Genomic DNA, 24,886 nt, shown 5'->3' on the forward strand with positions numbered 1-24,886 from the left:
AGACCACTATCTTCCTATCATTTCTACTAAGACACGAGACTCTTTATTCTCTAGATCGGCCTCTTCTGTTAAATCCTCTACTTTACCAATGTAGTCTTTTAAAGTTCAGTGCCCATAAATTCCAAATGTGATCTGAAGAGCAGAGTGGGCCACAGAACCATTAGGTGTACATTATAATTCCTTCAATGCAGCCAATACCTGAAAGCATCTTCAGCAGCTAATTATTAGTTCATGTAGACTGTGGTTCATTGAAATTTCTGGACTTTAACCTTGTGAACTGCTTCCAAGTTGAGTCTTCCTCCAACCTCTCCTTGAAAAAGGATTTTCCCTAGTCATGTGCTACCCAAGGATCGAGTAGCAGCAAAAACAATCTTATTTTTAAGCAAAACCAAACTTAACTGGATATGGGAGACCGCTTATGCTGAGGTAACTGAGCCAAGAGGAAACAGCAAAACCCTCAGGATGTGGATGTAGTTTAAATCCTGCATGGGCCAAGCTTGCATACATAAGGACCTTTATTCTGAAAAGGAGAGGCTGGTAACTGCAAGATAAGATCTAGCCCAAAGGTGCTAGGATAAATAGCAGGTCACCAGTGTTTCAAGGCCCCATTGGCTGAATAGGGACACAAGTGAAATATTCACTAAGGTTGGGTGGCCTTGAGTTTCCCTCTAGACTGGATACCTTACACTTTGGAAATCAAGAAGCATACAGGTTTGCAAAGCCAGGGTCAGATGTGGAAGGGAAAGCAAATGTTGCCAGGCATAGCCTACAGATACATCTCCAGATTTTAGCCCCCTGCCCCAAGTTCCCTGGTCCCAGCATGGCTGAGAGTGGGGACAAACCACTTTCATTCAGTCTGGGTACAATTGTAATTCTTAGCCTGACACAAACATAGTGGTGCTTGGAAACCACGTACCTGCCAGAGCAAGAAGTCACTCAGCCGCACTTCTCCAGAAGTCCGTATCAAGATGTCCGGGTGAGGAGAGTGGTTGGTATAGAGGCACTTATCAAGCAGAGACTCAGAGATATCACTAGGGTAAACAGGAGACAGAAGTACACATTCCTTTTTGTAGTACTCTTCTGGTGAATTTTCATGCATAAAGTTCCAGTTTACAGACCACTATCAAATATACACTCTAGAGCTAGGGATGTAGCTCAGTGGTAGAGTTTGCCTATCAAGCGTGAGGTCTTGAGTATGAGGTTGCATGTTTAATACCCAGCACTGCAAAACAAAAACAAAAAAAAACCCTTGCCAATATTACCTATTACAGAGAAGGCCCTCAACAAATGTTTGCTAAATTCAAAAATTATTCATTTTATTGGTGCTGGGGATCAACCCAGGGCTTCTCACATGCTAGGCAAGTGCTCTACCATTGAGATACATGCCCAACCCCATGAATAATTTTATTTTATTTATTTATTTTTTAATTGGTTGTACAAAACTCTTGACGTATCATAATGAATAATTTTAAATCCTCACAACTACATAAGGTAGGGGCTGGGGTTGTGGCTCAGTGGTAGAGAGCTTGCCTATCATGCGTGAGGCACTGTGTTTGATCCTCAACACCACATAAAAATAAAATAAAGGTATTATGTCCACCTACAACTAAAAAAAAATTACATAAGGTATTTGTTTTATTGTTTTTGTTTTTGTGTACTAGGGACTGAACCTAGGGGCGGGTCTATCATTAAGCTACATCTCCAGGCCATTTTATGTTTTATTTTGTGACAGGGTCTCACTAAGTTGCCCAAGCTGTCCTTAAATTTGCAATCCTTCTGCTTCAGCTTCCCAGGTATCTAGGATAAGTGTGCATCACCATGCCTGGTATATTCAATATTTCCATCCTCGTTTTATAGATAAGGAAACTGAGTCTCAGAGAAGATGAATAATTTGCCCAAAGTCACTTAGCTGCAAGACTAACACAAGATGTACCCTCTACAATATGTGTTACCCCTCAATTAAAATTTGTTTCTAAAAAGCATATACACAGGCTGGGGATGTGGCTCAAGCAGTAGCGCACTTGCCTAGCATGCGCAGGGCGCTGGGTCTGATCCTCAGCACCACATAAAAATAAAATCAAGATGTTGTGTCTACCGAAAACTAAAAAATAAACATTAAAAAATTCTCTCTCTCAAAAAAAAAAAAGCATATACATTATATACACTATGATCCAGCAATTTGATAAAATACTACACAACTATTTAATTTTTTTAATAAAGATAAATCTAAATGTACCAATTTGGAAAGATGCCCCAGGTCTAATGTTACCTGGAAAAAGCAAGTTTTAGAAGACATACAATGTGGGCTGGGGATGTGGCTCAAGCGTAGCGCGCTCGCCTGGCATGAGTGCGGCCCAGGTTCGGCCCTCAGCACCACATACAAACAAAGATGTTGTGTCCGCCGAAAAACTAAAAAATAAATATTAAAAAAAAATTCTCTCTCTTTAAAAAAAAAAAAGATATACAATGTGAAAAACAAACACATATCTCTATACTCAAACACTCACGTGCATGAACATTTACATGAAGAAGAAAGTCTAAAAAGCCACATGTCATACTATTAACACCGGGTTGTACAAGAAATAAGGAATGGACAGACCATCTCTTGCCGCAGTCTGGCTGGGCACAATCAGGAGCCACTTGTCAAAAGAAACTAACTTTATTTTTAGAACCACACACGCCAAACAAAACAGCCTCTCAGGAAAAACCCTCAGAGCCTCAACTGCCACCACCGGCTTTCCACAAGCCTCTCTCTCCCACACAAGCTTCTCTTCACCTCCCACAATCCTCCTGCTCTTGAGGCCGATTGGCTGGGTCACGTGGGCAGAGCCAAAAAAGTCCCCCAATGAGCAGCTCCGTGGTCTGAAAGGGCAGGGAAACAGCCCAATGAGCATCACCGCAGAGGAGCCAATCAGCTAGATGTTGCTGGGGCCGCTGTGAGCCAATCATCAGCCGGCAGCTGGAAGTTTGCTGGGGCCCCTTCGGCTGTGGCTCTCAACAATCTCTCTTTATATACTTCTGTTATTATCTGGATTCAGTATCAGGAGCATTTTCAGTTAAATATATTGGTGCACACCTGTAATTCTAGTGACTTGGAAGACAGAGGCAGGAAGATCTCAAATTTAAAACCAGCCTTAACAATTTAGCAAGACCCTGTCTCAAAAATTAAAAAGGGGGACTGGGTTTGTGACACAGTGGTAGAATCCTTGCCTAGCATGCATGAGGCACTGGGTTCGATCCTCAGCAACACATTAAAAAATAAATGAAGATATTGTGTCCACCTAAAACTAGGGAATAAAATATTTTTTAAAAAATTAAAAAGGGTCTGGGATGTAGCTCAGTGGTAGACACCCCAGGGTTTAATCCTCAGTACCATATAAACAAAACAAAAAGAGAATTTTTAAAACCTTATTTAAAGTCATATGGATTCTAAAACATTGTAAAAACATCCATATTATTTGGGATTTTGTGTGTATGTGTGCTAGGGATTGAACTTGGCCTTGTATATGCTAAGTATATACTCTTACCACTGAGCTAAACTCTCAGGACCTCTTCACTTATTATTATTTTTTAAATATTTATTTTTTAGGTGTAGATGGACACAACACAATGCCTTTATTTTTATGTAGTGCTGAGAATCAAACTCGGGTCCCGCCCATGCTAGGCGAGAGCTCTACCTCTGAGCCACAATCCTAGCCCTCTTCACTCATTTTTTATTGAGACAATCTCTCACCGAGTTGCTGAGGTTAGCCTCGAAACTTGCAATCCTCCTGCCTCAGCTTCCCAAATCTCTGGGATTGCAACCATGGATGGCATTAGTCCTCAGCATTCTAAACAAACAAAATGATCAGTTCTCTTGTTCAATCCCTAGTACCACATAAACAAAACAAAAAGAGCATTTTTAAAAATTCAGGCAGTGGGCAAAATGCTCTTAGAAAAGAAATAACTCTAAAAGGGGAAAGATAAAATGGACAAAATCAAAATGAAACATCTGTAGATTTTGGGCAACAAAAATCTACCAATGAATGGCACTTGCTGACTATATGAAGACTTCTCAGAAATACTATGTATTAAATAACAGTAAAATACCGGCTTTGAACAAATTAGAATAGTTGACATTTAAAAATCTCTGCAGTGGGTATACTGGTGGTACCTCTAATCCTAACAACTTCAGAGGATGAGGCAGGAATATCACAAGTTCAAGGCCAGCCTAGAAAATTTACACACCCTGTCTCAAAATAAAAAGGGCTGGGGTGGGTATCTCAGTGGTTAAAGCATTCCTGCATTTAATCCCCAGTACCAAAGCTACTCCCCCAACCAAAAGTGCAATCTTGGCAAGAATGAAATGAAATGGGGATCTCCAGACCCAGATCCTGAGGAAGCAATCCAAAATGCAGACAAGAATTAAACTCAAGAACTTCAGGTTGGGCATGGCAACTCAAGCAGCAAATTCAGAACCACGGTTTCGTACCTGAAGTGGAGGAGCAGGACCTCACACTCAACCTGTGTCTTCTGCTTGAGAAAGCAGAATGAAAGTCTCTCAGCAGCACGTGCTTCCACTAGTATCAGTGTGTACACACCGTTCTTGTGGGTGTTAACTTCAAGTTTAGCTTGAATAAAGGGATTTGGTTGACCATTTACCTTAATTACTGTTAGATTTGAAATGTCTTTGAAGAATAGGGTTGACACAGATGCAGCAACACGGAAGACTAGAAGATGGGATTATAGTGGCACCTCCCTCCTCCACAGAAAATCTTAATTAAGCTTTTCCAGAAATCTTCACCATAATTGATCTTAGGACTATCAGCACAATAATCTCTATAAAAGAGTTCAATGTAGTTAAGCTTCCTATTGCCTGTTGCTCTATCTTACTTGGCCACAGGCCTGAAAGAGATCAGCACTCCAGGTTGTGAATACCCCTTCACTAGTTTTTTCACAAACATTTATGGACTATCTAGTATAGTAACAATATATATAATAGCTTGTGGAAGTGTGTTTGCAAATTCAAAGTGTAATAAGAAAGATCCTTTAATAAGGCCTCTGGCCTTGGGCTGCAGCTTCACAGAGATGTTTACATTTCAAAGATGCTACTTATTGTGCTCCATGGTAACAGCTGGCAGGGGAGGGAAGAAAGGGGAGAAGCAGCTCTCTCCTTTTTAGGCACTGTCCTTGAAGGGTTAAATTGCCCAGAAGAGTGAAAGAAACGGCTGCTTTTGTGTGAACTTCTGCAGATTGTGAACTTCTGAGCCATTCCAATTACATACTAGGTATAAAGTTCTGAAAATGCCTGAACTTGGGGTTCAGGGGGATTGATTGATTACAGCGAAAGCTTTGCCCTCTGAACCTGGCTACAGCCAAATAAATCTGTTTCCTGCTGTCTTCAGTGTCTTGCCTGTCTGTTCCCACAACAGGATCACACTTATCTGTGTTCCTATGGAAACTATTTGAATATTTGTTTTATGTGGATTTTTATTCACTTTTCAAACAAACTACCGAAGAGTGCCCCTTCAGCTGCCCAGCAAGCATGTGTAGCTTATACAATGGCAAATTGGGCCAAAAGCTTAATGTTGTGACCTGTTTTGAAAATAAAGTGTCTTGAAATAATAAAAATAAAAAAGAATTTCAGGTTGAGGATGTAGCTCAGTGGTCGAGTGCTTGCCAAGCATGTATGAGGCTATGGGTTCAATCCTCAATAGTGCACCTCCCCCCCCAAAAAAAAATTCATTGTGGCATTATTTGTAATAATGAGAAATTGGAAAATTGAATACATTGACAACAAGACAACAAATAGAAGAAACAAATACAGGAATGGCTAAAGTACAGTAAGATACTTGGTAACTGGTAAAAATAATGTTATTAAGAATTATTAAAAACATGGGACATGGGAAGGGATTCAGATTATAACATTAAGTGAAAAAGCAGAATTCAGGATAAAAACAGTTCACAGGGTGATTTCATCTGTTATAAATATTTTTGACATAACTGGATTTAAGTTTTATTTTTTGTGGTACTGGGGATTGAAGGCAAGGGCTTAATACATGTAAGACAAGCTCTCTACCACTGAGCTACATACACAACACTTTTCATTTTATTTTGAGACAAGGTCTCACTAATTTGCCCAAGCTAGCCTTGAATTTGTGATTCTCCTGCCTTAGCCTCCCAAGAGGCTGAGCCTAGAAGTGTCTGCCACCTGACCTGGCTTGCAATTTTTTTTTTTTTTGTACCAGGGATTGAACTCAGGGACACTTAACCACTGAGCTACATCCCCAGACCTATTTTGTATTTTATTTAGAGACAGGTTCTTACTGAGTTGCTTAGTGTCTTGCTTTTTGCTGAGGCTGGCTTTGAACCTGTGATCCTCCTGCCTCAGCCTCCCAAGCTGCTGGGATTACAGGTGTGCACCACCATGCCTGGCTTATTACTATTATTTTATAAGGAATATAGAGGCCTATACAAAGTCAAGTCATCTGTTCAAAGTAACTCAGTGGAAGAGACGTATCCTTCAGACTCAATCTTATTCCTTCTATAATTCCAGAGTCACAAAACAATCTATTGATTTGATTGCCAGAGGAAAAAAATATATACCTACAAGAAAAAAAAGAAAGAGCTGAATGGTGATGAGAGAAAAGGAAAATGCAGCTATTAGGGATAGCCTAATTATAATAAATTCTCTGATTTTCTGATATAAATGCAGGTTTGTCTAAATTTGAATAATGTAAAAAGAACTGCCTCTTGCTCTGATTGAACTGCATATCAAGCTGCAGGAGCTAATGGGTTGAGACATCACCCTCCTGACCCTGGTGATACTGCCCAGCCCACATACCCTGTCTGCATGAGAACCCTACAGAGGCAAATTATTTAGCAAACTAGGGCAGAGAAGATGGATTAGGGGAAACTTGCTGGACAATAAGCAGGAGGTAAGGTCAGTGGATACTGCAGTGTGGTGTGAGGGTAAAGTATACTGAACAAGAGATGAGACCAGAGTTCTAGGTCTGTACATGAATGAATAGTAAATCTACTTGCTAAAAAGCTTTCTGTTGTTATTTTTAATATATTATTTCATACATGCAAAGGATTTGAAACACATTAATTATAAAACACAATATATGGGGCTGGTGGCTCAGCAGTAGAGTGCTCGCCTAGGACGTACAAGGTTCTGGGTTCGAACCTCGGTACCACATAAAAATAAATAAAATAAAGATATTGTGTCCAACTACAACTAAAAAAATTTTAAAAAGCCTCACAATATAATGACCAAGTATGAAATCACTCCAAGCTAAAAAAATTATCAAAGACTTGCATCCACTCATACATCCCTCTCCTACCTAATCCTCCCAACTGACCCCCTCATCCCCATTCAGTCAGTATCTTATTTTTTTCTCCAACAGCTCATTTTCTTTTCTCTCTCTTTTTTTGGGGAGAGTGAAGCCAGGGGTGCTTTATCTCTGAGCTGTATCTCCAGCCTTTCTTTTTATTTTGAGATAGGGAATTGAATCACTAAGTTATTTAAAGCTCAGCTAAATTGCTGAGGCTGGGCTGGCCCTGAACTTTTGGTTCTCCTGCCTCAGCATTTTTTTTTTTTTTTTTTGGTACCAGGGATTGAACCCCACAGGAGTTTACCACTGAGCAACATCCCCCCCCCGTCCTATTTATTTTTTCAAACAGTGTCTCTCTGAGTTGCTTAGGGCCTCACAAAGTTGCTGCAGTTTGCTTTGAACTCATAATCCTCCTGCTGGGAATAGAGGTGTGCGCCATCATGCCCAGTTTTTTGTTGTTGTTGTTGTTGTTGTTTAGTTATGGATGGAGACACTTTATTTTTATTTATTTATCTTTTAAAAAAAAATTTTTCCCCCAATGTGATGCTGAGGATTGAACCTAGGGCCTCACACATACTAGGCAAGCGCCACAACCCCAGCCCTCTTTTTCCCTTTAAGGCTCATTGTACTCTACCCAATCAGTAAAGGCAGTTTCTCAAAACTCCATCCTAGAGTTTCTCTTCTCACTGGAGACTGTCCTTAGCTTCCCTAGAAGAAGCTAAGAAAGCAAGAAACTTTCCTGCCTTGGTCTCCCTCACTGGGATTACATATAAGTGTATGCCACTGTGCCCAGATCATATAAATTTTTTTTTTTCTTGGTACTAGGGATTAAACTCAAGGGTACTCAACCAAATGCCCTTCTTACCCTATACACAGATGACCTTCATGCTGGTATCTCCAGTCCCAACCCTTCAATTATTGATCTGACATCTCTGTTCAACATCTATAGCAGATTCCAAACCAAAGTTCTAGCCTGATCCTTAAACTGGATTATCTCCAGGGATGTATAGCACAGTGAAGGGCTCCTCTCTTCACTGTTAAAAACACTGAATACATGGGGCTGGGGTTGTGGCTCAGTGGTAGGGTGCTCGCCTCGCACGTGTGAGACCCTGGGTTCGATCCTCAACACCACATAGGAATAAATAAGTGAAATAAATATATTGTTTCCAAGTACAACTAAAAAAATAAATATTAAAAAAAAAAAACAAAACACTGAATACACCCTTCACACATCCTTCCCCAGTCAGTCCACTGAATTCTCTGTATATGCCAAACGTATGTTAAGTAAACACTCAACTATTGAACTGTGATCCCAGGCCAAAATGATTGCTTTTCCTAGTCTTTTTGTGATGCTAGGGATCAAAACCAGGGCCTCATGTATGCCAAGCAAGTGTTCTACCACAGAGCTGCACCTCCAGCTAGTCCTCTTGATTTTACCTGCTTTGTAGCTCTGGACAAGTCTGCTCTATCCATTCCAGCAGCACCACCACAATCCAGTCACTTTCTACTGGAACTTATCAGTAGTCTAGAAACCAATGGAGTTCCTCATTCTCTTGCCTCATTCCCTGATAACTGCTTATTCCTTCCTAGGGCACTTATCATTTGCCTTCCCTATCAAGTCCAAAGAGCTAAAAAGCTTGTTTCCTTTTAACATAAACATTTATCATTATTTTTCACAGGGTCTCACTGAGTTGCTTAGCGCCTTGCTGTTTGCTGAGGCTGGCTTTGAATCCAAGATCCTCCTGTCTTAGCCTCCCAAGCCATGGGATTACAGGCATGCACCACTATACCTAGCTTCATAAAATAGTTTTAAAAACCATTCTCTTACTGGATGTGGTGGTAAACACCTGCAATTCCAGCAACTTTAGAGGCTGAGGCAGAACTGCAACTTAGCAAGATCCTTTCTCAAAAATAAATATTTAGTAAATGAAAAAATAAATGAAAGCTGTTAACAGCAAAAAATAAATCAATAAATATTTAGGTAGAATGCCCCAGGTTCAATTCCCAGTACTGTAACTGTCTTCTCAAAATAAAACAAAGCAAAAAAATAAACACATAAAAAATAAACAGCTATCTTTGTAGGGCTGGGGCTGTAGCTATGTGGTAGGATACTTGCTTAGCATGTGTGAAACCCAGGGTTCCATTCCCAGCACCACAAAAACAAGAAAACTCTCCTCTTCTTTTTTTCTACTCTCACCAAGCTTCCTTCCTCCCTTCCCTCCCTCCCTTCCATCCTTTCCTTCCTTCCTTCCTTCATTTTGCAGTGCTGGGATTGGAACCCAGAGCCTTTGCGCATGCTAGCCAAGTACTTTACTACTGAGCTACATCCCCAGGTCTAACTTCTTGACTTTTAATCTAGTTTCCAGTCAATCAAATTATACTTCTAATTATACTTGAGAAGGGAATCAGAAAAATTCCTAGGTCCCAAGATTTCATACAATAGAGATAAAAGAGAAGCATTCTAGAATCAGACAGCTTTAGATATGGGTCCCAGTTCTGGCACTTATTAGCAGAATTACCCTGGGTCAGTTACTTCAATGTTGTCAGTTTTCTCATCTAAAAAATGGACAAAAGGGGTTGGGGATGTAGTTCAGTGGTAGACTGTTTGCCTAGCTACACAAAACCTTGGATTCAATCCCCAATAATTACAAAAAATAAATAAATAAAGACTTGAATTTTTCACACATGAAGTTAATGACTAAATCTATAACATGTTGTCTGGGTTATTTTGTTACTAATATTTACTAATGCTATTATTTGTTTACTAATCTATTTTTTATTATTTATTTATTTTTTTAGTTATAGGTGGACACAATGTCTTTATTTTATATTTATGTGGTGCTGAGCATCGAACCCAGTGCCTCACACATGCTAGGTGATCGATGAACCTCTGAGCCATAATCCCAGCCCCGTTTACTAATCTATTACTAAAGGTTACTTAATATTAACATCAGACAGATGGCTTTGAAAGTCCCTCCCAGCTCAAATGATTAGAATCCCACTCTGTCGCTAAAGATTAAGAACTTTCTTTCTCCCCGCCCCCCAGGAACTTTTTTTTTTCCAGTATTGGGTATTGAACCTAGCACCCAGACAAGTGTTCTACCACTTAGCTATATCCCCAGCCCCGCCCTGCCTTTTTTTGAGCCAGGGTCTTGCTAAGTTGCTCAGGCTGGCTTTGAACTTGTGATCTTCTTGCCTCAGACTCCCAAGTAGCTGGCAACAACTTTCTTTTTCTGAAAAAAACCTTAATGTTGTGTGAAACTGTAATGTGAGAGAACTAAGAGTCTCCCCCCAACACAGTACATTCCTGAAAAATCATTTGTGGGGAGCCACTTCAAATGCATGCCCCTTTAAGTCCTGATGCACCATGGGGATCTGGAGTGGTAGTGCCATAACTGTGACTCGGCCTAATAAGGTGTGGCCCTGGAAGTGGTCCTAGGAGTAGGCCAAATGCAGAGGGGTTGAGCTACACTCACCTGTTCCTTTGTAATCCTATCCCTTGCCTCATTTGAATGGCTTCTCCAAAAAAGAAAAAAAAAAAAAGGGTTCAGCATGTGTTTTCCCTCTCTCTTTCCACAGACCCCCTAAGGGTGGAGGAGCTGACACAGGACCCAAAGAAAAAGGTATTTCTCTGTGTGGTTATTTTGTGCAGCCCAGTTCACCTGGAGTGACCTTGAGTGTTTAGTGGTGGAATACAACAATCAGTCTTGGAAAAATACTGCCAAGAGGCCAGGTAGGTGTCATTTTTCATTGAATGGTATGGCCTCATCACCTGTTTTGCTGTTTCTCTGGAGCTTCTTGGTGTGTGGTGAACTCAGACAAATTCTGAAGTAAGCCATAATAATTCTAACCTCTACATTTGGGAGATCCCTTTACATCTTTCCATGGCCAAATACATGGTGCAGGAAGATCTGTTCTTCTTGTCAGTCACTAGGAGAAAGAACTCAAGGTACCTGGGATCTAGTAGGCCTTGCTCTACTCCCCAGGCCATCTCTCTCACAGCATTGGTGATCTCATGACGGGATGTGTATGCAAAGCAGACATTCAGGAAACACCTGAGGAGGGAAGAACAGGACAATTTACAGAGACAGATGACTTGGATGGAGTCCCTGATTAGAGTGGCCCTATCTTGAAAGGACATAGAATATGAAATGTTAACTGTGCATACTTCTGAAAGGTGGGATTGTGATTTCCAAGATTTCTTGGAATAAACTTATTAGTTTTATAAGATGAAAAGTTTGAAATGGTCTCTATTGCCCTCTTAACCTCTCCTCTTCTATTGCCAACCAGCTTGCAGAGGATGTGAACCACTGTGACATTAGCACAGCAAAGGAAATCTGATGAAAAACAAATGCACTGCCAAGCACATATTATATTCCAAAGCCACACATAATGAAGTTTACTTATTACTCTATTCACCTTCTAATTGTATGACCTGCCAAGATCATTATGTCCATGGGTTAAAGGAATGGGTAGAAAATTAGGCTGGAGACATAGGTTGCTGGCAGAGCATTTATCTAGTGTATGCAGAATCCTCAATTCAATCCCTAGCAAACAACTTTCTTTTTTTTCCTTTTTCTTTTTTTTCTTTTTTTTTTTGGTACTAGGGATTGAACCCTGGGGTGCTTAACCACTGAGCTGCATCCCCAGTCTTTGTTATTTGAGATAGGGTCTAAGTTGCTTAGGGCCTTGCTAAATTGCTAAGGCAGGCCTTCTTGAATTTGTGATCGTCTTGCCTCAGCCTCCTGAGTTGCTGGGATTTACAGGCATGTACGACCATGCCTGGCAAGAAAAAGCATTTCTAAAAAATAATTTCTTTCTTTTCTGTATGTGTTACTGGGGATTTAACCCATGGGCACTTTACCATTGAGCTATGTTCCCAGCCTTTTTTGTTTTGAGTCAGGGTCTTGCTTAAGTGGCCAAGGCTGGCCTTGTACTTGTGATCCTCCTGCCTTAATCTCCCAAACTGCTGGGATTACAGGCATGTGCCACTATGCCTATCTTAAGAAATAATTTCTTGAAGGATGTATCTTCAGAGAGACAAGGATGAGGACTGCTGCAATTCCATCCCAATGCTTATCAGGTCTAAAAAAAACATGTATGTTAATTTGGGGATGGGGTGGGGAAAATATGAAAAAGTGTGTCTATGTATTAATATACACACTAATAACATTATTTAGTAGCATCAATGGTCTGTCCTACAGATGGAAGAAGGAAGTCCTTTAGCATCCCAAATTATTTCCTCATTGCCCCTATACCAAATACAGACCAAGAAAGGCTGAGGATGTCTCCCTAAAAGCAGCAGGAAATCAAAGAGGGATACAGGTTTTTGAGGGGATATCTGAGCACTTACTTATTGTAGTTCTTAGTGGCCTGTACGGCTTGTGCAATCAACTCCTGGAGGTCCAAGGGCAACAAATGCAGATCACCCAAGACCCGGATGCATACCCCATGTTTCTGCAGCTTCTCCCTGATTGGGAAAAAGGAGGCAGTGCTGAGACAAAGCACCTATTCAGTTGGAGAGGGCAAGGAGCTTAGATAAAAACCAAACACCAGCTTCTAAGTGCTTTCCTCCATCAGGCACTGTTCTATGTGTATTATTTCAGTGTATTATTTCTCTTCAACAGCTTTCAAAGGAGTTTTTACTACACTGATGAGGATCAGAAAGAATAGTCAGGTATGGACTGTCTAAGGTCATGCAGTCATCAAGTGTTAATATGCACTGAAATGTCATGCTTTATCTGCCATGAGAACCCAAATGTCTTTTTTTCACCCCAGGATTGAATCCAGGGGTGAAAAAGCTACATCCCCAGTCTACTTTTTTATTTTCAGACAGGGTCTTGCTAAGTTGCTGAGGCTGGCCTCAAACTTGTGATCCTCCTGCCACAGCCTCCAGAGTCACTGGGATTACAGGAGTGTACCACCACACCCAGATAGAGAACTCAAACTCTGATCATACATTATACCAACCTAAGAGTCCTTGTTGGCAAATTAAGTTGCATTTTATGCATTCTATGATGTGTCTGTCCCACTTTGACAAGTAAGCAAACTGCTCTAGGGCAGGAGTTGTATTATTGGTTTTGTTATGTTCTGGTGAAATATGCTATGAAAGTAGCAGCTAACATTAATTATGTTTCCTAAGTATCAGACAGTAGTCTACGTACTTTATATACATTCTATTCTCAAAACAATTTTGAGATAATACCACCATAATTCCCCTTTACAGATGAGGAGACTGAGGCATAGGGAGATTAGATAATTTGTTCAGACAGCAGTTGAATGAATAGCCAGGATTTGAATCCAGGGAGTCTTGCTATAGAGCCTGTCCTCTTAATCATACTATAGCACTTCCACAAGTAACTTCCAGTCTCCATACACATGAGAACAAATTCACTGTTATTCACCCAGCTTCTCTCAGTTGGAAATGCTATGGAGAAACCGAATCCTTCCTTCTTCAGAAATAGGAGCTCAACACTATAGGATGGGGATGGATCTCTGGCAGTTCTTTTTTTTTTTTTTTTTTTAAGAGAGAGAGAGAGAATTTTTAATATTTATTTTTCAGTTTTTCGGCGGACACAACATCTTTGTTTGTATGTGGTGCTGAGGATCGAACCCGGACCGCACACATGCCAGGCAAGCATGCTACCGCTTGAGCTACATCCCCAGCCCCTCTGGCAGTTCTTAAAGCACCTTGATCCAGAGCTGAAGGCCACATCCACATAGCCCACCGCATATAACCTTCAACTACATTTCTTCAAGGTGTGTGAAGCAAAATCTAGAGCTATAGCTGACATACAGTCAAACCAAAGCAAAATCTGAATTCAGAACTCCTAGATTCAAGCCCTAGTACCCTCACATCCTTGCTAACCTTGCATAAACACTTTCTCTGTTTTTTCATGGTAAGCTATGTCCATTTTCTCTACAGCAATCTCAGTACTACCTCCACTGTCATATGTTTTGATCTTATAAGAATTATAAGGTTGTTTCCTATTTTTTTAGCACACATGTAGTAGACAACAGCTCATCTCTGGGGCCAGTAAGATCCAGGGACACACCTTGGCTATGCCTGTTTCTGATAGCTGTGTGATTCAGAATATATGCCTTAACTTCTCTGGTTTTTATGTTCTTCCTCTCAAACAAGGCTAATAATATCCTTCTTATGAGGTAATGTGACCATTAAATGAGAAGACATCTGAGGTTAAGGGCCTGGCACACACTAAGCATTTACAAAAATAAGATTAGTATATAGTACAAAAGAATGTTTCTCCCCACACCTCCATCTTCAGAACCTGGGCATGATGACTCTGAGTTGAATGATGACTTTGAGCAGAATGAACTCTGCTAGGAACCAAGGAGCAATGTTTGCAGCCCAGGGTCTCACCATTCTAAAACAGACTGTGGGAAGCCCGGCTATGCTTTCCACCACCCACAAAGGGACAGAAATGGCAAAAGCAACTTCCCAGAAGCTTCTTCTAGGCCCATCACTGCTGGAACCTAGGGTCTGTTCTCTCATCTTCCTACTCCTAGGTATGAGCTGGGCAGACAACAGCTATCAGCTGTTAATTAAGACTTTTGGGCAATTGTGACTGAAGAGGGATCCATGCTATTTGTGTGCAAGGGACTGAACCCATGAACGCTTTACCACTGAGTAACACTCCCAGCCCTTTTTTATATTTTATATTTATATTTTATTTGCTGGCTTTGAACTCATGATCCTCCTGCCTCAGCCTCCCAAGCTGTGGAGATTATGGGAGTGTGCCACTGAGCCTGGTGGGACCTATGTTTCAAAGAAAAAAAAAAATCTCCATTAAACATCCTCTTTCCCCCTTTTTGGCTTTGCTCCCTAAGTAAGCCTAAACTTTGTGACACATAATGTTATTGTTGTGGTAGTATTGACACTTCCCAATAGAGGACTCAAGCATCTCCCAGCCCTCCCAAGAGACTATGCAAGAGGAGCATAGTAACTTTATAGGGATCTATATGCAGCAACAAATGACTTCTTCATATTGCCTTCCATTCCCCTAGTGACAATTTATTGTTTCTAGGACAAACATTTGATCAAGGTGAGCCAAATAAGATTCGAGCTCATTCTGGGCTGTTCTCTTGAAGCAGAGAAATATGGTCTGCAGAGAGGAGAAAGAAAATGTATGAAGAGGTTCTACCAAATGGATTTTAATTCTTGATTTCAGTTTTGCTTGAGGCTGGCTGTAATTGTCTTTAAATTCTGTGAAATATCTCAATATCCTTCATTAAATGCCCCCTTGAAAGAAAGAAAAAAGAAAAACTAGTTTGCATTTCTGATACTTGCCACCAGAGATCTAACATTAAAAGGACTTAGAGGCCCTTAAATAAGCCTCAGATAACAGAGCTGTGAATGCCAGGGGAAGGCTGCAAGTGGAGGAAGAACACGTTCTCTCCTCAGATAGCATCTTACTGTTCTTCCATCAAGCAGGTGAACTTCTGCCGGGCCAGATCCAGTAGCCCATCAACCTCACTCTTGGAGCGTTTGAAGTTCTCAATGCTGAACGCGTAGACTGTCACTTCAAGGATGCCCAAGTTCAAACACCAGCGCAGAGTCTGAGAGGGGAGAAGGTAAAGAGCTAGGACGCAGGAAGAGAAGAAAAGAAATAAGAGATGCTTCAGCCCTGACTCAGAGTTGAGATGGGAGACAGACTTTTCTCCTCAAACCTGGGTAAAGCTACAATAATAGTAGTGCTATGTGAGAATAACCAAATAAGCAGAAAGTTTCTGTTTAAGAAAGTGAAAAATAGGGCTGGGGATGTGGCTCAAGCGGTAGCGCGCTCGCCTGGCATGCGTGCGGCCCGGGTTCGATCCTCAGCACCACATACAAACAAAGATGTTGTGTCCGCCGAAAACTAAAAAATAAATATTAAAATTCTCTCTCTCTCTCTCTCTAAAAAAAAAAAAAGAAAGTGAAAAATACAGGCTGGGGTTGTGGCTCAGTGGTAGAGCACTCACCTAGCATGTAATGAGGCACTGGGTTTGATCCCCAGCAACACATAAAAATAAATAAATAAAATAAAGATGATATGTCTATCTACAAAAAAAAAAAAAAAAAAAGAAAGAAACTAAAAAATGTGAGTCTTAGTGAATGTGACTACATAGATGCTACTGTGGTGCACTAAAAAAAACTCTCCACTGAGAGTGTGAAGACCTAGGTTCTGGTCCTTGGCTGCATCATGGACTTGTTATGGGACTAAAGACAAATTATTTAACTGCTCTGGGTTAAAATCTCCTGGTCTGAATAAAGGGATCACAATCCATCTACAACAAGGTGGCTAACAAATAATATAAAATATAAGATATTCACAGCACAACTTAATTTTTCTGATATTATGAGGGACTAATAAATTAAAAGGTTAAAGCAATAATTGGACAATTATGCAACATTTCAGAGTTGGCAATTTTTTTTGTAGTTGTAGATGGATAGCATGCCTTTATTTTGTTTATTTTTATGTGGTGCTAAGGCTCAAACCCAGTGCCTCACATATGCTAGGCAAGTGTGCTCTGCCACTGAGTTACAGCCCCAGCAAATGTTTTTCATGTATATTATTTCATTTGATTTTTCTTTTCTTTTTTTCACCCCCTCAGTCCTGGGAATTGAACCCAGAGCTCTTACCACTGAGCTACATCCCCAACCCTTTTTTATTTTAAAAAGGGTTTCACTAAATTGCCCAGGTTAGCCTTGAATTTGAACTTAAAATTCTCCTGCATTGCCTTCTCCTGCTGGGACTATAGGCATGCACCCCCATGCCTAGCCCCTTCATCTGATTTTTCAAACAATCACTTAAAAGTGGCATAACTGTCTTCATGCCTAATTTATACCTGGTAAAACAGACTCGTAAAGCTGAAAAATCATGTCAAAATTCTCCACTGTATGATTTTATTATATGAAATTTTAGAACAGGAAAAATCAGTCTATAGTTACAGAAAGGAGAAGGAAGAACAGGTCTAGACTGGGAAGGGACATAGGAAACTTTCTGCAGAGATGGTTCTATATCTTTTCAGGGTTAGATGAATTCAATTATTAAAAACTGAAGTGTGTGTATTGCACTGTATGAAATCATATTTCAATTTAAAAAGAAGGAAAACTTGGGTTGGGGATGTAGCTCAATAGTAGAGCACTTGCCTAGTATGCATGAGGCCTTGGGTTCTATCCCCCAGCCTCGGGAGGGGAAAAAAAGCAAGTAAGAAAAAAACCACATAATTTACTCAGTCCTCTGGGGTTGCTCTAACCCAGATCACTAAAGATGGAGAACAATCCTGAGTCAAGAAAAAACAATGAGATGGGGAGCTGGAGGTTAAAGATGAGGATAAAAGACATTCAAACACAACTGAAGAACAGTGGCTCCTGCTTTTAATCCTAGCGGCTTGGGAGGTTGAGACAGGAGGACTGCAAGTTCCAGGCCAGAGTCACTCAGCAACTTGGCAAGGGAGGCACTATGCAACTTAGCAAGACCCCATCTCAAAATAAATAAAAAGGGTTGGGGAAGCCAAGTGTGGTAACGCATGCCTGTAATCCCAGCAGCTCAGGAGGGTGAGCAGGAGGATCATGAGTTCAAAGCTAGCCTCAGCAAAAGGGAGGCACTAGGCAATTCAGTGAGACCCTGTCTCTAAATAAAATACAAAAAATAGGGTTCAGTGGGCGAGTGCCCCTGAGTTCAATCCCCAGCACCCCCCCCCCCCAAAAAAAAGGGCTGGGGATGTGGCTCAGTGGTTAAGTGCCCCTGGGTTTAATTCCCCGTACCAAGAAGAAACAAAGCTGTAGAACTAACTCTCTGATCCTTTACAGGTACACAGACAAAACAAATCCAGTAATACCTTGGGGAAAATACCATTAATAACCTGATATTTGACTAGACTCAGGCTCTGAAGACCTTGCAAGGCAGCCATCTTGGATGGCACACCTAGGCTGGAACCCACCCCTACAACAGTTTCAATTTTTTTCAGCTCTTCCCTAGGTTAGGCCCTATGCTGTATGCCATCTAGCTGAATCTTCACATCCATCTCTTAAAATGGAGATTATTGTACACCCTGTTTTACTGAGGCAAAGGGAAGCTGCATAACTTACTGCAAGTCACAAAGCCAGTAAGTGGAGTGCAAGGGTGCCAATTAGTTCTTTGTCTTTACAAGGTTAAGAAATTTGCCTATATCAGTGAGTTCTAAGTACTCCAGAGCTCAAGCTTCTAAGCACTAGGCAACACTGCCTTACTTAATTGCAAAAGAGAAGCAGGGGTTAGTAAATCTACAGACTTCTATAAGAGTGCTGGAGAAACCCCAATACCCCATTTTTTTGAGGCAAAAATTATTAATGCCCTAACATCAGGGCTTGCTCTTATGCCAGGACACTGGAACCTGGGGACTATAAACCATATTTCTATTCTTCTTACAAGTTAGTTACAAAATGTGAGTGTGTAGCTCAGAGGTAGATGTGTTTAGAACATGTGAGGCCCTAGATTCCAACCCCAGCATCAAGAAAAAATTTCACAAAGATATAATATTCCATATTTTGGGGGGGGGGGGCGGTACTGAGGATTGAACTCAGGGACACTCGACCATTGAGCTACATCCCCAGACCTATTTTGTTTAGAGACAGGGTCTCACTGAGTTGCTTAGCGCCTCACTTTTGCTGAGACTGGCTTTAAAACAAACAAACAAACAAACAAACAAAAACACTCTTGGCCACACATGGTAGCACACAGCTATAATCCCAGTTACTCAGGAGGATAAGGCAGGAGGATCACAAGTTTGAGGGAAGTATTAGAAACATAGCAAGTCCCTAAGCTAAAAAGGGGTGAGGCCAGGTGAGGCGGCACATGCTTATAATCCCAGTGGCTCAGGAGGCTCAGGCAGAAGGACTTCAAGTTCAAAGTCGGTCTTAGCAAAAGTGAGGTGCTAAGCAACTCAGTGAGACCCTGTCTCTAAATAAAAATACAAAATAGGGTTGGGGATGTGGCTCAGTGGTCAAGTGCTCCTGAGTACAATCCTTGGTACCCCCCCAAAAAAAAGTCTGGGGATGTAGCTCAGTGGATAAGCACCTCTGGGTTCAATCTCAGGGTCTCATTTTTCTAGCAATAATCCAACCCTCCACAGATTTTCACCTTGAGTTCTGCCATCTACACCCACCTCAGCCAGCTTGTTGAAGCCCTGTGAGTGGCCCTCCTGCCGTTCCACCTGGCACTTCTTGGCATAGCGACGGTTCCCATCCATTATGAATGCAATGTGTTTGGGCATTGGGCCTGCCTGTGGAATAAGAAGACAAATGATGAACCAATCTCATATTCTCTGGGGATGAGGGGAGACACTACACTGCACACTGATAGCTTTGAGCTATATGACAAAATCCCTGAAAAATGTTACTGAGTATTTTACACTTTTAGTTCAATAAAACTGCATTAAGTACTTCAGTTTATTTTACTTATGTTTATTGAGCACTTAATACATGCCAAATACCATGCTGGGCTTTTTCTACATCATCTTATCATATAACTTTATAAAGTAAGCAATATTACCTTCATTTTATGCATGAATAAACTGAGGTTCAGAAAGGTCAAGTGAATAACACAAGTCACACAGCTAAGAAGAGGCAAAGTAGGGATTTAAATAAGGGTCTGTCTCTTTTCAGAGTTCATCTTTTAACCAAATGCTCTTTACTACAACCTTGTTTTCATGAGTCTCCAACAGGAAGGCAAAGGAAGAACCCTGATGACATAGTCAAATGGAGATGGCATCCTTCACATGAAAGAGACACCAAGCCTTGTACAGTAGCAAAGGCCTGTAGTCCCAGTTCTTGGGAAATTGAGATGGGAAAATGGCTTGCACCCAGCCTGGGCAACATAGTAAGACCCCTCATCTCAGGGAAAAAAAAAAAAGGTACCCATTCCCCGGGTATAGCCAACACTGCTACAGGAATTTAGGCCCAGTGTTGTTCTAATCTTTTATTTTTATATTATTATTATCATTGTGGTGGGGGGTACTGGGGATTGAATCCAGGTCTTCAGCATGCTAGGCAAATACTCTACCACTGAGCTACATTCCCAGCCCCAGTTTATTCTTCCCAACATGTGACTGCCACAATTTCCCGAGGAGATAATTTCCATTTTCTTTCTTTTTTCTTTTTTTGTGGTGCTGGGGATTGAATCCAGGGCATTGTGCGTGCAAGGCAAGCACTCTACCAACTAAACTATATCCCCAGCCCATAATTTCCATTTTTTGGCCTGCTTGAAACCACTTGGTATGTGAGCATGTGGTGGGAATAAGAGCTTCTGACTCACAAATTTACTCATATACCTACTGCTTGACAGTCTATGGCTGAAAAACAAATCCAACCTAAGTGGTTCTAATCTCAAACCTATCTTAGGCAGAGGACATAACACGTTGTGATTCCTGGAGAAAAAGCCGAGGGAAGACTTGGGTATGCAAAGGGGGATATGGGAAATAGCAATCATAGTATCCAAATAATAGTAATGTTATGGGTTGTGGTTGTGGCTCAGTGGTAGAGCACTTGCCTAGCATGTGTGAGGCACTGGATTCGATCCTCAGCACCACATAAAAAACAAAAAAAAAATCAATAAATAAAACGAAGGTATTATGTCCATCTACAACCCCCCAAAAAATGTTAGACATTGTGCCAAGTGCTTTATGTGTATGTTTCACTTTATCCTCATAACAACTGCATAATAACTAAGAGTCACATGGTTAATAAATAGGACCTTCGTTCATGCTTGCCTGCCAGGGTCCAAACTCTTTTAACCATTATGCTGTAATATCACATCAAAGAAAAATTACTTTTCCTATCTGAACCCAGAGGACAGTATTAGGATCAAAGCTCCAAGGAAACAAATTTCATCTCTCTATAAGGAAAACCTAACAGTTTATGCTAACCAATGATATTGGAACAGCTTGGACTGCCTGAAAATGTCAGCTGGAACAATAACTTAATAGAAATGTAGACTGGAAGTTACCTTACAATTCTAAGATTGTTTCCTTGATAAAGTCCACTTTTTACTATAGATTGTTCAACTTGAATAATAATAGGATTGAATACAAGATTACCCAACTGACCAAAAGGCCAAATGATGCACTGGCCCACTGCTTACCTTTATGATGTTAGCACAGAACCGCTCCCAAAGTGATAGCTCTCCTTCCTTGATCCATGACATAGTTTTCGTCCAATCAAAAATTACCCCAGAACAAGACACTAGCCAGGTAACCTTGGATAAACAAGAAAGAGAATAAGACGTCACTAGCATTTGCAAATAGCTACAGTTGGCTTCTAGAGATGCACCTGGACTGTGGAAAGCAGCCAGCATCAGAATCCAAAGACAATGGCCTAAGTCTCTAATCTTTCATCATGCACAGCTGTATAAGCTAATAGGACCTTTGGGGCAAGAAGCCTTTGCTTGATTCTCCCGGCCTTGTGGACTTTGCTCCCATTTTCTTTTCCTTATTATCTGAACTAATTTCTTCTGAATATCCATGTTTGCTTCCTGACACGTCATGGTACCTATATCTTGGTCATGCCCCATACCTTCCTTCTCCTTCTCTCAAGCCATTTCCCACTTTGCGATCCCAGTCACTAATCCGTTCGCCTGCCACACCCGTTTCCTGATAACTCAATGGTCCCATAATTATCTATTCCCTTAGTTGTACCTGTATCTCTCCCGCAGCTGTCACCTCTCTCCTTCTTTCTCAAGTCCTGCAGCTTTGCCACTCAGCTGGGTGTACTCCCACTGCTCCAGTGCGCCTATACTTCCTCACGACGTGGCGCTGGAAGAACACGTCATCGTTGGGCGCTGGACCACGCCCCTCCCGTCACCCAGTGGGCGGGGCGCGCCTGACGCTTGCGGCTGAGTGGGAGGAGCGGTTTGAACCGGGCGCGGGAGGAGGGTGGTAGGGGCCACGCCTGCCCTTTGCGCACGCTCCGTCGGCGCGTGGACGAAAGTCGAGCTCACGTGACCGAGCGCGGCAGGCGGTGGCTTTCCCGGCCACGTGCTGGGAAGGCGGGGCTGGCCCGGCGTCCGGAGCTGGGAGGTCTGTTGACCCCCAAGATTCCAAGGCCTCGGCAAAAATGTGTTTCGGAAATGTACCACAGGGCAAGAATTAAGGGAGCCTTACCTTAGAAAACGGAGAGGCTTCTCCACCTCTAACAGCAGGCTGCTGAGAACTGGGGTAAGGCAGCGCCAGGACTGGGCTTCATCAGAACCCCTTCTCTCAGCCTAGTGTTCAAGATCATATTTTTACCGTATTGCGTTTTATTTAGTGGATTTATCATTTGGGAAGATGGTAGTCGCACTAGCCAATCCTACAGACGACCTGAATTACAGTCCTTTTTAGGCTGATTTTAGGCACCCAGACTGTAATTTGCAGACTGTCAAAACCCACATACAGCCGCGGAAATAAGAGGGAAGGGCAGAAACGACTTTGCTGTTAAAGAAGGACTTGTAAAATAACGGAAGTCCGAAATGAACCAACGTAGAAAATTAAAGGGAATTGGCTCCGTACCAAATCTTGCAGGAATTTTAGGGTACTGAATCACAGAAGAAACTGGTAGTTGTATTTTCTCAAAATGACAAAAAGTAAAGAACTTAGGTGTCTAACGTAACCAGTAGTTGCTTTAATACATAAAACAACTTCCATCTGAATGTTTGAAGTGGAAGAGAATCTCACATTCTCAACGAACTTGTTTTTTTGGAGGTAGAGTAGTGGGAATTGAACCCAGGGGCAATTTACCACTCAGCTACATCCCATCCCCACCCCTTTTTTTGAGACAGGATCTTGGTAAATTGCTTAAGAGTCACTGGGACTATACCGGGTTCAACAAAATCCGTTTTACTTCACTTTGCTTCACAAACAAGGCAAGGAATAGATGTTGTGACTTCTAGTCTTTTCAGATGAAAGATTTTTTTTTGTTTTGATACCGAGGATTGAACCCAGGGCCGCTTAACCACTGACCCACATCCCCAGCCTTTTTTTTTTTTTTGTATTTTAGAGACAGGGTTTTCCCGAGTTGCTTAGCGCCTAGCTAAATTGCTGAGGCTGGCTTTGCAAAATGATTAAAGAAAGCTCTGGAGATAAGTAACCCACTCATGAATAGTCTTAATACTCATCTGCCCTTCCTGGGGAGTGAGATGCAGGCTAGCAGGTTAGTCCAATTTTGCAGGAAGACTAATTCAACAGCAGTTTGCTATTTTATGAGCTTCCACTGTTAGCTTTGACTTTTGATACAGTTAAGCTTACAAACGCCCAACCCGCAGGGGATGTATGAAACTTCTAACCCTTGCTCTGGTAATGTTACCAGGGTTTGAGGTTTAATGTAGTTTGCTTCCTCAACTTTGTGTTAATACTTGGTTTCCCTTTAATCAAGTTTTTTAAACCCTTCCCTTAGGGGGAGATGTTTAAAAAGCCAATGTTCATTAGAAGGCCGGCAAACTTTGGCTCAAAGAAAATGTTGGCTTATAGTCAGCGACTCTCCTTTGGCCCCAATTTCCCCAGTTCCCCATCATATTTTCCTTCTCGGGGTACTATAAGGGGTTAATTAATTAAGATTTGTAAAGGGCTTTGAGGAGTAAGGGACGAGTATTATTAGGGTCTCATGCCCCAAGCCATGGCCCCGTCCTTTCATCCCAGCCAGTGGCAGAGGCAACTCCATTCTTATGCATGCCAAGCCTCTAATCCCCTCTTGAATGTGGCAGCTTCCAAGGAAAGGACAAGAGACCTAACTAGAAACAAAAACCCACTGTAATGAGGTGCTGAGGACTGAACTTTCCAAGATTCATTCTTAACAAAGTGGTAAACTGAAAAACTTAATGGTTCTTCTGTGACTTCTGAGTCCCAATCTAAGAAGGTAAGGCTATGGGGAGGAGAAAAGGTCCCTAAATATCTGACAAGGAGAAAACAGTTTGAGTACCAATAAGTCTTTATTCATTGATTTTCCCAGGGAGAGGAGAAGGAAGGGAAGAGTCAGAATGTGTGTTATAAAATGATTAGAAAATAGGAAAGGAAGAAAGTATCTGGGTACAGCAAAATCAAATCATAATATAAAAACACCCCAATGGTGGGGGTCACCAAAGCCCAAGGGGGCTTAGTCTCCTGTATTTCAGGAATGAGGGGAAGAGATCAGGGAAAGAACAGATAGGTACATACTTTCCCACCCTCCCTCCCTCCCTCCCCATAAAATTCAAGATTTCACACAAAGCTTTGGTTTCTAGCAGTAAACATGGAGTTACATTCGTCCGTCTCCTATTAAACAATCTTGTGGCCACTTTGACATAAGTTTCTTGCACCTGAATAAAAGTTCCTGAGTGACTTGAACATACATTCATATTTTCTTTCCTGGTCTCCTGACCCCACTTTGTACATGGAAAGCCCCCAATTGCTTCTCTCTACTTTAGAATTACAGATTAAGTAGGTTTGATCCATGCAAACAGTAGTGTGGTATTTGGCATGAATTGCATCAAGAGCTGGTCTTGACTCCAGAGGTTAGGAACAAGGGGCAGGGAATCCCAGCTTCTTTAGGAATTCTGCATAAGTCATTTAAGAGTTGTAGA

The 24,886-nt window shown here is 41.5% G+C and overlaps 1 protein-coding gene across 2 annotated transcripts in view; it reads right to left on the reverse strand.

Annotated features, from left to right (window-relative positions):
• Dhdds (dehydrodolichyl diphosphate synthase subunit) overlaps positions 1–22,133 on the reverse strand; it is a 35,432-nt gene extending 13,299 nt beyond the window's left edge. For both annotated transcript variants that reach the window (XM_046469414.2, XM_046469413.2), the window contains exons 1-7: positions 21,990–22,133; positions 21,437–21,550; positions 19,464–19,580; positions 15,751–15,893; positions 12,670–12,786; positions 11,270–11,371; positions 917–1,031 (exon numbers count right to left, since the gene is read on the reverse strand). In XM_046469414.2, coding sequence (XP_046325370.1) covers positions 917–1,031; positions 11,270–11,371; positions 12,670–12,786; positions 15,751–15,893; positions 19,464–19,580; positions 21,437–21,499 — 657 coding nt within the window. In that variant the 5' untranslated portion in view covers positions 21,500–21,550; positions 21,990–22,133. The remainder of the gene's footprint in view (positions 1–916; positions 1,032–11,269; positions 11,372–12,669; positions 12,787–15,750; positions 15,894–19,463; positions 19,581–21,436; positions 21,551–21,989) is intronic.
• Positions 22,134–24,886: the final 2,753 nt, after the last annotated feature.

This window comes from Marmota monax, unplaced genomic scaffold, assembly GCF_021218885.2.
Source record: "Marmota monax isolate L192 unplaced genomic scaffold, Marmota_monax_Labrador192_F-V1.1 WCK01_AAM20220418_F8-fsc00008, whole genome shotgun sequence".
NCBI classification, from domain to species: domain Eukaryota; kingdom Metazoa; phylum Chordata; class Mammalia; order Rodentia; family Sciuridae; genus Marmota; species Marmota monax.